This window comes from Diceros bicornis, chromosome 36 (assembly GCF_020826845.1).
Source record: "Diceros bicornis minor isolate mBicDic1 chromosome 36, mDicBic1.mat.cur, whole genome shotgun sequence".
Taxonomy (NCBI): Eukaryota; Metazoa; Chordata; class Mammalia; order Perissodactyla; family Rhinocerotidae; genus Diceros; species Diceros bicornis.
In genome coordinates this window covers 7074277-7087895 of record NC_080775.1, presented here as the reverse complement: position 1 = coordinate 7087895, position 13619 = coordinate 7074277, and the positions used below count along the sequence as shown (strand labels likewise).

The window sequence follows — 13619 nt, the reverse complement described above, 5'->3', positions numbered from 1 at the left end:
CAAGCTCTTATAAACCTTGGGTAGGTGCCTCATCTGCTAAACGGGAGGACCAGTGTGAGGATTAAGTGAGATGTCTACAGGTGTTCTTCACAGAGGACACCGCACAATTCACAGCTATCACGATGGGCCTACAGTCTCTCCCCTCCACTTTACTTCCTGCCAGCAGTTCTGAAGAAATGAAAGACAAATGTGACACTGCACCATGTCAACTCTTCCCATTTACGCCCAGATTGCCAATACTCAAGATGTTCAGATACTCACCAGTTTTTCACTCTGTTCAACCATGACTCTCTGTCCTTGGCTGTTCTTACACCAAATAGGCACATGATCAATAGTCAACTCTTCATCAGCCGAGGCAAAGAAGTTCTCTAAAGTCTTACACACTAGTTTGGCCCTTATGAATCCTCCTTTCCCTTCAGCAAGGACAGAATTTACCATGAAGGGTGTTAACTTGAAGAGATTCAGTTTCTTCTTTAATTGGTACCTGTAATGCATATCCCAAATGAACAGCAGTTGGCTTTACTGACAATTCAGTATTTAGTGTCTCCCCTACTCCCAACCCCCTTCTCTCCAATGACACCATAAGGTCACTCAAGTGTCACATATAGGTGAGGGGGGGGAAAAAAGCCAGAGAAGTTGAGCAAGGTCCATGTATGATTTGAAATGGCTTCATTAGGCTTTCAGGAATTCACATATAATAACACAGAATATGAAGCAGCTCACGGCAGGTACTACTATTCTGAGGTGTGGACCAGCCTCCATGAGGCCCCCAGAGGGACACACAGAGTTCCTCGAAGCCTTCACGTCCCAGGGAACGCTGGTTCAGAGCCCCCAGGAGACCTGGGCCAACCGCACCCCTGCTTAGTCTTCTCCCCTTCCCTCCCTCCCTTCCAACGAAAGCGGAAAACTGATCAATCAGATTGGTGACATCCTGAACTTGACAAGTCATTTTGACTTTCTGTGCCTCAACTCCCGAGAAATGAGAATGCCCCTTTCAGCAAGATATTGTTATTTGTAAACAATATATTTTTATAGGGTAAAAGTACAAATCACTAAATCCATCTTTATACTTCCTGCCTGTAAATGGAGATAAAAGCATTAGGTTCTCTCAGTGTTGTTATGGTGTAAGCTCATACGTGACCATAATGATCACAATGTGAAAACCGTAAGGACATAACAACGATGGTGGCAATGCAATGCTCACTTCCGCCCGACGTGTCCATAGGCCATGGAATGAAAGGTTTTGCAGGTGACATTGCTGGGGAAGACTAGCTCGGCCTGCTTGGCGATGCTCTTGTTGAATGTCACATACAGAAACCTGCTCTCAGACCACTTCTCAGCGTACTTGACCAGGGTAGAGGTCTTCCCGGTGCCTGGGGAAACCAAGAGGAAAGGACGTGACCCTCTGACCAGGAGAAACTGTTCCAAAGGATGCCCTAAGGAGGTCTTCCCCATGCTTATCTCACCTCTTGCCTGCTACCAGACAGTGACAAGATTTTTAATACAGATTAAAACTAAAAACAGGGGCCGGCCCCATGGCTTAGCGGTTAAGTGCTCGCGCTCCACTGCTGGCGGCCCGGGTTAGGATCCCGGGCGCGCACCGACGCACCGCTTCTCCGGCCATGCTGAGGCCGCGTCCCACATACAGCAACTAGAAGGACGTGCAACTATGACATACAACTATCTACTGGGGCTTTGGGGGAGAAAAATAAATAAATAAAATTATAAAAAAAAAAAAAAAAAACTAAAAACAGTGTTGTGAAAAGAGCAGCCAATTTTAAACTAGATCAACCTGGGTTGGGACTATGGCTCTGGCAGGTTCTAGCTGAGTAGTGAAGGGCGAGCCACTCGACCTCACTGTTTGCTGCTCAGCCATGTGCGGGTAACACAGACCTTGTAGGGTCTGGCAAGATAAAGATAATCATCAAGGTACCCCGCAGAGGAACTCCATAAACTGTAGCTATTACCCACCTACGAGTCATTAACGTTTCCACAGCAAGAGCATGCAAATGAGATTCAAGATTCTTCTGACCCATTCTGAACACTCTCATCTGCCCAACCTCTCCACCTTCATTCAATTATGTACTTATTCAACTGTCATTCATTTAACAAGTATTTATTGAGCAGCTGCTACATGTTCCGCTGTATGCTAAGTCCTGAGAGTGTATTAAAAACTACACGACAAGGTTCCTACATTAGTCTACTTGGGAATAAAATACCAACACCGTTGAAACAATTAGAACAAAATGAGAGTATAATGATAACATAGCAGAGTGAAAAAATATGGATTTAGAAACAAAAAAACTCACCTGTAAAAGAAGGAAAATAGTACCTCTTTCCCTACCTAACAGGGCTGCTTTGAAGATTAATGACACAGTGTGGAAAGATTTATAAAATGTGTGTGTTGGCTATTCTTACTATATAATCAGGTATCGAACAGTTAACACAGATGATTAGTTACAGTAAGAGTTCAGAGATCATATAGGACTCATATGGCTAAAGAAGTCTCCATCAAGAAGAAACAGAAATGATGGGAGTCAACATGGCATGGCAAAAAAAGAGAAGGAGTGGGGAAAGACGGAAAGAGGGGGGAGGGGAAAAGGCATGATGTTTTTGGAGAGCAACAGATCCAGCTTTGAATTCTACCTCCACCACTGATTTGCTTATTTAACCTGGGGCAAGTCATTTTAATTTTTCTGAGCTTCAGATCCTTACCTATGAACTAGAGGTAACTTAGCAACCTCACAGAATGTTGCTAGGATTAACACAGCGCCAGGCACACACGGCAGGCATTTAATGGTTGTTGTTGTTTTTAGAGTAGGGTATTCATGCAGAAAAGAAGTGGGAAGGAATTCTAGGTAGAGAAAATTGTACGAGCAAAGGTTCAGACAAAAGAACCACCAAGAACTTGAGAAGACTCTAAGTACGGATAGCTGCCTGAGGCAGAACAGTAGACAATGTATTTAGCAATGCAGAACCCAAGGGTGGGAGGGCCTTCTAGACTTCACCCTACAGAAATCAAGGAGCTACCGAAACACTCTGAGCAGGAGATTAATATGACCTGCCACTCTGTAAGCAATCAGTGACTGAGGATATACGATTATAAATGACAGGCTGGATCAATCCCAGTGGTATCTACCCTACAAACTAACTCCTATGAACTATCTGTCTCACCAGGATCTCCAGCGTGGATGCTCCCCGGAGTGGTAAAAAAGCAAACAAACAAGTATTCCTTGACAACTCCTTTTTAGATTATTTAACTGTAGTAGTTCGATAACAAATCAAGATAAAGATACTCCAGCAGGTGGCAGGGAAGGGGGATGTAGTGGTAAGAGGCATGAACCTGACTCTATTCCAGGACTGGCAAGCTCCCTTACCTGCAAATGCCATAATTTTTACCACCTGGAGAGGCTCCATCTTATGGCTCAGAATCAGCTGTTGTTCATGTGTAAGCTGGATGCTTGTTTTCTTGCTATAATCATTACAAAAGAGAAATTAGAGAAAAGGAAGGAATTGAAAAGACCACGTAAAAATAGACTGTCAAAAACCAAACAGGCAAATTGTAGGAACAAAATTTAACTTTCCCCAAAAAAGGCCTCCCCTTCGGGTGATAAAAATGTTCTAAAACTAGATTACGATGTTGGTTGCACACTCTAAATTTACTAAAAATCACTGAATTGTACAATTAAAATGGGTGAATTCTATGTAATGTAAATTACACCTCAATAAAGTTGTTAAAACAAAATACCTCTCTTCCTTAAGTATGAGAAAGACTCAAGAATGGAAGACAGAGAACACACAAGCTTGTCTATATACGTACCCCGGCCAAACCGATGGTTCTTCTTTAACTTCTGTGGCCTGAGTAGAGGAATTCTCCTGAAGATACAGGCAATAGAAAATGTTGTAGTGAATCCTAACAGGAAAAAAGCAGATTTAGAGATTTTCCAATTAAGTCACAATCTGTATCTTACTTTTCCTCAGATGTATGTAGACTCCTTACCATTTCTATAGAGAAGACTCCTACCACCATTTTATGAAAAAAAGGAAAGGATTTAAATATACCTAAGAGCTGACCAAAGCCCTTGAGAGCAGTTCTGGGAAAGATGCCTGGCTCCAGTGTGTAACAGCAAAAGGAGAGACCAGGACGTGCTCTCTGGGGAACAAGGCACTAGCTGTAACCTTAAGAGACAAATAATCACAAAAGCAGTAAGGACAACTTGAAAAGAAGTGTAAATTCTGCTCCTAGTGGTGAGATTCTTGTTCAACATGAACTTAATGTCATCTTATCTTTCTGAGCCTCTGTCGTTCTGCCCCCTGCTTCTTGTGAGGTGATATTGGTTTAGAAGCATGAAGAACATTCTGTCTTTTAAGGTCCCAAAGGAAGGGTGCTACACGAATAACAAGATATGATTACCAGGGACTAGAAAACAGAACAGCCTCCAAGTCACCAAGAAGGGCTGAAGACGACACAGTGCACTCAACAGAGGCACTGGATGTGGTCAAACACATCCAGCCACAAGCCACTCCCAACCTCTTCACGTTCACACTGAACCCAAACTCATCCTCCACGTCACCAATCGCCCACATCTTAGTGCACTGCTCCCCATCCCCAGAGGGAGAAGAGGTGATGGCCAAGCATCAATCTTTTTGATGCAACAAACACCTTTCATAATTACATTTCAGTTTGTGGTCATATTATGATTATCCCCCAGATAAAGCAGGAAGATATATGTAAACACAACAAAACTCAACATATCATACTTCCCATTCCTCATCTATGTCCATGTAAACATGCAAATAATTTGTAGATAATGTCCTTATATTTGCATTTAAGGACATTATTCATCATTTTGTATTGGTCTTGTCTGAATTGTGTCATAAAGCTCCTTCCCCATGCCTCAATGCCCTGGAGTGGGAAACAACATAAACTGTACTTCATGAATTGAAACATAACTCAGAAACACAGCAAGCACTCGGACAGTTCTGGAGAACAAATTTTCCATCCTTGAACCTCACCAAGGATGACTGGGCCACAGCCCACCTGGTGCCACCAGCCATGTTCCTCCTAGGGGTCACTAACCCCAGAAAGGGAAATTCTCTCTGGAACTTCTGCTTCTCCAGGATCCGCTGCATTATTGTGCTGCCTGTCTCCAGGTCAGGGATCAGGTGCCTTCCAAAGCTGCCCTTCACACCTTGGAGTTCAGTCTAACTTCTTACAGGGCCTACAACGTCTTTCTTCATCTGGTCGTTGTTAACCTCTCGAAATCATATACCAGTCTCCCTCTTATTCACTACATTCTTGCCACAACAGACTTCTGTTCCTTGTATATACCAAATTCATTCCTGTCTTTGGGCCTTTAAATTACCTATCCAAATGCTCTCCCCCCAAATCTTGAAATGGCCGGCTCCTCCTTGACATTCAGGTTTCAATTCAGACGTTACTTCCTCAGAGCAGCTTTCTCTCGCCCAATCTAAGGTAGTGCTCCCCACCTCTCTCACCCACCACACTGCTCATTTTCTTGCACCACTTATCACTCACTAAAATGTTCTTGTTTAACACACTTACTTAGGCAATATCCGTCTCCCCTCACTCGAACATACAGTTCACGAGAGCAGAATATTGTCTGGCTCTCTCACGGTGGCATCCCTAGTGCCTGCAAGAGCATCTGACGTGGAGCAGGCGCTCAAAAGTTTGCGGAATGTACACATCGCTCTCAAACCTGACCTGTGCATATCTGCTGGTGAGTGAAACCATTAAGGTGGCTCTGAATTAGCAACCCACATGCTATAGCCTTTCTCACACTAAGACGATAAGGCAGACAAGACTTAACCACAATCCTTACATCCTATCCCCAAAAAGTGAGAAATGGAGGAACCAAATCCAAATGTTTTCCTAGGGAAATGCACACATATGAATAAAGAGACTTCTTTTAGTGACGGGACTTCCTCACTAAAGGAAGTCCTTTAGTGATGGACTAAAGACTGCCTCAGGGATGTTTTATAGTTGTAGAGCACTTTATATTTGTATCACAGAGCACTGTTACCGGCCCCACTACCACTTAAGCCTCACATTACCTTCATTTTACAGATAAAGAAACGGGGCAAAGCAGTGGGAGTGTTATGGCCCCTGATGTGAAACCTGGTAAGTGGCAGAGCTGGGACTGTAGCAAATTAAGGAACTTTCACTCTATGAGTGTCTCCACTCTCTCCCCCACCACTTTACCGATTGCTGATGTTAATTCCCTTCTCCCTCATGGCGTAGAGGAGCACAGCGATGCAGTATAAGGTCTCAGTGACGTCTGGCATGGTCACGGTGGAGCTGGGCCTCCTGAGGCAGAAGAGCAGCTGCTGGATGTCATTCACACTGCTGGAGAGGAGGACAATGGCTGCCACCAGAGCCCACACGTTGACCCCCTGTGGAGGGGCGTGGACCAGGGAGGGGAGAAAAGACCCAAAACACAATTATAAAGATCACATCAGACAAGCAGTGAAGAAAGCCAACTTTGGGGTCTGGGTGTCATCTACAGATCGTCTGAACTCTGTGCAAACGTCCCACCTGACATCTGGGAAACAAGAGGAACCTTTTCTTTGGCCCTGGGGTCCTTTCTTCTCAGCACTTTGGCATCTGAGCTCTTAGTTTTTTTTAATTAAATAACATTGATGAAGTACCTAACACAGGACCTTGCATGAAGATGATACTCTCACCTCCCCACCCCTCCCCTCTCCAGGTCAGTGTGAGCCCTCAGTGCCACAGATACTCAACAGAGTCAAAACAAGCTCATATTAGATGGTGCCTACCTGGGAGGATGAAAGAGGGAGATACAAAAGAAGACAGTAAGTAGTCTTTAGGGGGGGAATCAAGACTTACAATTCCTGGCATTAACATGTTAATTTACTATTTACTTTACATTACTATTATTTAATAATCATTAAGTATTAAGTGAAATAAATATTAAATTATTGAAAAATTATTATTATGGACACAGTATGCTCCATTTAGTAATGTCTAAGAAAATGTTCGCTAACATATAAATAGTCAATAATGGACATATATCGTTATCATTCTTAACTTTACTACAAGTCTTCCTGTTAAAAAATGCATTCCAAGAAAGGAAAGTTCCATGCACCTCTCACTACAACCGTCTTGTGAAAGAAAACTCACTCCACCATCATCAACAATCACTTCACTAAAGACAGAAACAGAAATGCACATGGCTGGCTTTCAACCCTCTACTGGTTGCAGAATATAAGCTGAGGGTGCATGTAGCTTCCAATATAAAATCTGAGAATCCCTGAACTAAATAAGGAGCCACAAGACTGAGTCAGGAAATTGAGGACTATTTCTAGCTTCTCATTAACTCATTGTGTATCTGTAGCAAGACCCTTAATTCCTCTTGTCCTTTCAAATAACCCAAATTGTCAACAATGGAATGTGCTGCCTTGTAAAGAAATCATTATTAATCAAAGTGCTCAGAGGTTAGATGACCATCCTCTGTCGAGAATTCCTCAACAGAATGGGAAATTGGACTAAATGCTTTTTAAAATTCCTTCCAAAGTTAAGAATCTATAACAATGAGGTCTTTTATTTCTCTAGTGTGACCAATGACAAGATTAAGGCCTCGAAGATTTTGAAAATAAATCTAAAATAACCTTCAGCTGAACGTAATCACTAATACGCTTTCTCCCAATGAGAAAAGGCGCGGCCTCCCCAACAACTCCACACAGCCACGTACCGCAGCAGCGACATAGAGATCAGGGAGGTACTGACGCACGCACGCCTCGGCCTCAGGGAGGAGGAGATGATCCCTCAGACTCCACAACGCCCTTCCAGGATCCACACTTGGGGAGCATTTAGTGGTGGCTGTATAGCTGTAAGACATTCACAGCAGAGTCCACGAGAAAAATGATCATAAGTGATAACATAAGTGAAAGGACTTCAGAACCTTCTTCCTCCCAGGAGAGAAGCAACTCACCGGATGAGGTTCAGCACACACAACTCGGACTCCTTCTCGATGCCGTAGTTCAACAGGATGCCATCCACTTTGCTGACAGCTTGCTCTTCGTTCATCAGGTATCGATGATACAGCTTTTTCCAAGGAATGAACTATATAGTTTAAAAAATCCAAAATAACATGCAGACAATGGCCATGAGAGAGCAGATTAGGCCACAAACATATAGATAACCTTCTACCAATTGAAAAGCAATTACAGCTCATAGTTCAAAAGCTGGGCAAATAGGATAGAAACCTTACACAAATTTTGGTTGGAAACTAGGAGAACCGTGTTGTGGTTTGGTTTCAACACTAACTTGTTATAGAGTCTGGGAAAAGCTAGTGCTTCAATTCCCCTATCTGAAATACCAGGACACTAATGGCTCTAAGTTTCAATGAGGATGAAATAGTATGAGAGCTGTGGCTATACTAATATCAGACAAAATAGACTTTAAGTCAAAAGCTATTGTAAAAGACAAAGAAGGAGATTATATAATGATAAAAGGGCTAATTCACCAAGAAGTATAACAATTATAATGTTCCAAACACCAGAGCTCCTAAATCTAGGAAGCAAACACTGACTATTGAAAGGAGAAATAGACAGCAACATAATAGTAATAGGAGACTTCAATACTCCACTTTCAAGAAAGGATAGAACAACCAGACAGAAGATCAATAAGGAAACAGAGGACTTGGAACAACACTAGACCAACTGGACCTAACAGACATACACAGAACACTCCACCCAACGACAGCAGAATATACAATCTTCTCAAATGCACAAAGAACATTTTCCAGGATAGATCCCATGCTAAACCACAAAACAAGTCTTAACAAATTTTAAAAGATTGAAATTATAGAAAGTATCTTTTTCAATCACTATGGAATGAAACTAGAAATCAGTAGCAGAAAGAAAACTGGAAAACCCACAAATATGTGAAATTAAATAACACACTCTTAAAACAACCAATGGGTCAAAAAAGAAATCACAAAGAAACTAGAAAAGATCTTGAGACAAATGAAAACAAAAACACAGCATACCAAAACTTATGGGATGAAGTGAAAGCAGTGCTGAAAGAGAAGCTTACAGCTATAAACACTCACATGAAGAAAGATCACAAATCAACAACCTAACTTGACACCTAAAGGAACTAGGAAAACAACCTAAACCCAAAGCCAGCAGAAGGAAGGAAATAATAAAGACTAGAGCAGAGATAAATGAAATAGAGAATAGAAAAATAGAAAAAAAGGGGCTGGCCTGGTGGCGTAGCTGTTAAGTGTGTGAGCTCCGCTGCGGCAGCCTGGGGTTCAGAGGTTCGGATCCCGGGCGCACACCGACGCACTGCTTGTCAAGCCATGCTGTGGCAGCGTCCCATATAAAAGTAGAGGAAGATGGGCACGGATGTTAGCCCAGGGCCAGTCTTCCTCAGCAAAAAGAGGAGGACTGGCAACAGATGTAAGCTCAGGGCTGATCTTCCTCACAAAAAAAAAAAAAAAAGAAAAGAAAAACAGAAAAAAAAATCAAAGAAATTAAGAATGGGTTTTTTTAAAAGATCAACAAAATTGACAAATCTTAGGTAGATTAAGAAAAAAAAGAAGATTCAAATAACTGAAATCAGACATGAAGGAGGGAACATTAACAGCTGATGTTACAGAAATAAAAAGGATTATAAGAGAATACTACAAACAATCGTGTGTCAACAAATTGGATAACCTAGAAGAATGGATAAATTCCTATAAACACACAACCTACCAAGACTGAATCATGAAGAAATAGAAAATCTGAACAGACCAATAACAAGTAGGAAGATTGAATCAGTAATCAAAAACCTCCCAACAAAGAAAAGCCCAGGACCAGATGTCTTCATTAGAGAATTCTACTGAATATTTACAGAAGAATTAACATCAATCCTCCTCAAACTCTTGGAAAAAACTGAAGAGGGAGCACTTTTAAACTTATTCTGTGAGCCCAGCATAACCTTATACCAAGGCCAGACAAAGACGTGGTAAGAAATGAAAAGAAAATGAGAGCTATAGTGGGTTACCGAAAATACATACATCATGTCATTGACGGTGATGATAAAAATAGCATTATACTAACATTTCAAGAGGTAAGTATAAGCTGGGATATCTTCCCAAAAATCTTCTCAAGCAGAATGGAGAAAACCCTTACAGGACTACGCAGTTCACATCACAGAGATCTCAATTTAGTGGGTAGAAATACTATGACAGAAAACAGTTCACATCTAAAAGCAGAAACATATCTCTCAGAAAGTAGAAGATAAGACCCCACGCAAAGAATGGAGCAAGAGTGACGTGAAATTTCCTCCAAAATCTTTTGTGCTTGGAAGAAAAATGTACTAAGTCTTGATATATCCATCTTGCACTCCATCCCTGAATTTCTGAACTTCAATATAGTTGAAGGGAGAGTTAATCTCTGTATCTCTGATTTATTCCCAACGGCTAGCCTAAAGGATATATAAGCTAAGCAAAACACTCTCCCAGCCCTCAGGTTTACCAAAAGAGTCTGAACCTGGGATGGGAAAAAGTGTAATCAAACAACAAAGGAAGGGCGGGGCACCGGATCCCCGGTGCGCACCGACGCACCACTTGTCAGGCCATGCTGTGGCGGCGTCCCATATAAAGTGGAGGAAGATGGGCATGGATGTTAGCCCAGGGCCAGTCTTCCTCAGCAAAAAAAGAGGAGGATTGGCAGATGTTAGCTCAGGGCTGATCTTCCTCACAAAAAACAACAACAAAAAAAACAGGAGCAGCTTTCTATCAGTGAGCTAATGATTTAAACGGGGTTAGAAGGCTCTCTAAACTGTAGTACCCATAACAGACAATTTATACCTGTAGCACAAGGAAGAGAAAGTGAGGAATTTCAATGGGATGGAATGGCAAGGAGCAGAGTGAAGCCTTGAAGAGGAGGTAAGATGTCAACAGTGACACGCAGAGCCCCTTACGTGGGGTTGGGGGGCAGGATTAGACCAACGTACGGAAAGGAACATGCAGTCTGTGGCTGGGATGCAGCACATCACTTGCTGTGGACAGAACACAGGGATGTGCTGAGGAGAAGGGAGCAAGGAGGCTGGCATAATAAGGTGGGACAAACATGGAAGGCCTTAAACGCCTCTAGTGAATCTTGATGTTATTCTGGAGGCAAATGAAAGCTACCATTTCTGAAGAAATGCTATAATCAGAAGTATGCATTAAGTAAAGCTAATCTATGTACTTTTAGAGAAAACATCATGGAACTACAAGCATTTTACATACCAGAGGATCACTGATTATCTCCCTCCAAAGGTGGCACACCAAGCTCAGATTCCAATAGAGATCTTCCACGGGGAGAAACGCAAAGATGTGCCTCAGGACCTCACTGGGCAGGCTACAAATGTGGCTCTCGGGTTCCTGGCAGGGCAAGGTCCCAAGAAGCCCATAGTAAGAGTCCGGAATGGGATCAGGACCAATGTCCTCCACTTCTTGGCTGGATTCTCCAGATTCTGCAGAGAGCCATGACAGAGAGTCCTCTGCGTCTTGCCTGGCTTCCCTGGGCTTTGTGCATGACGGAGACAAACGACACCGTGGGGTTTTCTTAGAAACCCCATCCCACTGAATGGTCCCTGTAGCTTGATTTCTCTCATCCTCAAAAGACCGAGACCGCTTCCTGGCAGGCAGAGCACACCCTGACGAGCCCAGTCTTGCTTCTCCATCACCTTCCTGAGGCAGGGCACAAGTGCTCTCTGCAGCAAAGATCATTTCACCCTCTGAGTCCTTAGAGTTGTCCCGGCCCACAGAATTGCTTTTGGCCATGTCATTGGTGCACCGCTGCCGGCCAGCTAGGAAGAATTCAGTGATGTATCTTTGACATCCTTGACCTGCACAGAGAGCCCAAACAGAATGAATGAGAACTGAAAAATGACCGCTGACCACTGCTGACCCAAATGAGACCAACTAATTTTCAATTATCTCTATTAAGAGAGGAAAGAGACAGGATATACTTAGTGGTCAATTGATTATATAAATAGCTTAATCCAAAAAATATTTATATGTGGCTCTATCATACAGTCAGACACACATCCGGAAAGAGACAGAGACCAGTCTCTGGATAGTGTGAGGACCACATTATACCTTGCAGTAGACACAAACTGAATACCTGAACGGACACACAAAAAGTAGATGCTCACATTCACACATCCACTTCTCCTGGCTTGCTCTTACAATAAAAAAATCTAAGTTTGCTTAAGTAGAAAGGAAAATGCTTTTGGTTATCAGGATTCCGTAAAACCCGTTCTTCTCATCTGACAAAGTGAAAACTCTTTTAATTTATTTTTATTTCCTCCTGTGAGGCTGACACATTAATTCATTTTAAAATAAAAAGAAGGTAGTCAGAATTCTTGTCATATTAGAAAGGCACCTAATCTAGTCCATACATTTATTCAATAGGCATTTACTAAGCACCTATGATTCTGAGACAAATATAAAGTGAAAAATGGTATACGGTCATGCATTGCTTAACAACGGGGATATGTTCTGAGAAATGTGTCGTTAGGCAATCTCATCAGTGTTCGAACATCACGGAGTGTACTTACACAACCCAGATGGTGTAGCCTACTACACACTTAGGCTCTATGGTACTAATCTTATGGGACCATCGCCATATACACAGTCCAGTGTTGACCGAAACGTTATGCAGCGCACAACTGTATACAGTTCCTGACCTCACAGACTTTTCAGGCACTTAGAGGAGTCCAAACAGTGATTTCACACATCAACACTGCATTTTTAAACTCCTATAAATTATTGTAAAATGCCAATGAAATATTTAAACACCTTATCAATATACAACAAAATACATGGTTCCTTCCTGAAATGGCTGTAGCCAGAATTCTCACTTTGGAAAATAAAAGTGGAATGAAACTAGGTTTAGCTTTTAAGAAAATTTATAGAATTTAATATTTTTTCTATGTTAGGAAAAAGAATTATAACTTGTTCTGGGGCAATTTGATAGAAACCCAGAGTTTTGAAGTCAATAGGCCTGGGTTAAATTCTGTGATTTTCTAATGGTGGAATTCAATCACACTAGAATTTATGAAGACCCCACTACCTGCTCAGGGCTAGGACTCCACAGTGAAACATACACACACTCACAAAGTCTATCAGTAAAGAACTCACAACACGGAGAAGTTGACTTATACACACAACAAACAAAATATCAAACAATGTACAACCACTGAGTTTAAAACTGCCTCATTCAATTGGGTACAGTACTTCTAAAAAGTGATAAACACATATTATAATATTTAAAGATGACTGGATAAGATTTGAGTTGGAATCTGAAATTAGACGTATCAAAGGGAAATAAGGCAACCTGGATTATACTAAGAGACGTGATGTACTCAATGGGGCTGGCCCAGTGGCGCAGTTGTTAAGTTCATGCACTCTGCTTCGGTGGCCCAGGGTTTGCAGGTTCAAATCCCAGGTGCGGACCTACGTCACTCATCCAGCCCACTGTGGCGGCGACCCACATACAAAAATGGAGGAAGATTGGCACAGATGTTAGCTGAGGGACAATTTTCCTCAAGCAAAAAGAGGAAGATTGACAACAGATGTTAGTTCAGGGCCAAT

At 42.2% G+C, this 13619-nt stretch overlaps 1 protein-coding gene across 3 annotated transcripts in view; it reads right to left on the bottom strand.

Annotated features, from left to right (window-relative positions):
• The window catches only part of FBH1 (F-box DNA helicase 1), a 44812-nt gene that overhangs the window by 20314 nt on the left and 10879 nt on the right, over window positions 1–13619 (bottom strand). For all 3 annotated transcript variants that reach the window (XM_058532369.1, XM_058532367.1, XM_058532368.1), the window contains 8 exons: window positions 11268–11869; window positions 7974–8104; window positions 7734–7869; window positions 6224–6414; window positions 3821–3913; window positions 3378–3472; window positions 1205–1373; window positions 262–484 (listed from right to left, as the gene is read on the bottom strand). In XM_058532369.1, the coding sequence (XP_058388352.1) occupies window positions 262–484; window positions 1205–1373; window positions 3378–3472; window positions 3821–3913; window positions 6224–6414; window positions 7734–7869; window positions 7974–8104; window positions 11268–11804 (1575 nt within the window). In that variant the 5' untranslated portion in view covers window positions 11805–11869. The remainder of the gene's footprint in view (window positions 1–261; window positions 485–1204; window positions 1374–3377; window positions 3473–3820; window positions 3914–6223; window positions 6415–7733; window positions 7870–7973; window positions 8105–11267; window positions 11870–13619) is intronic.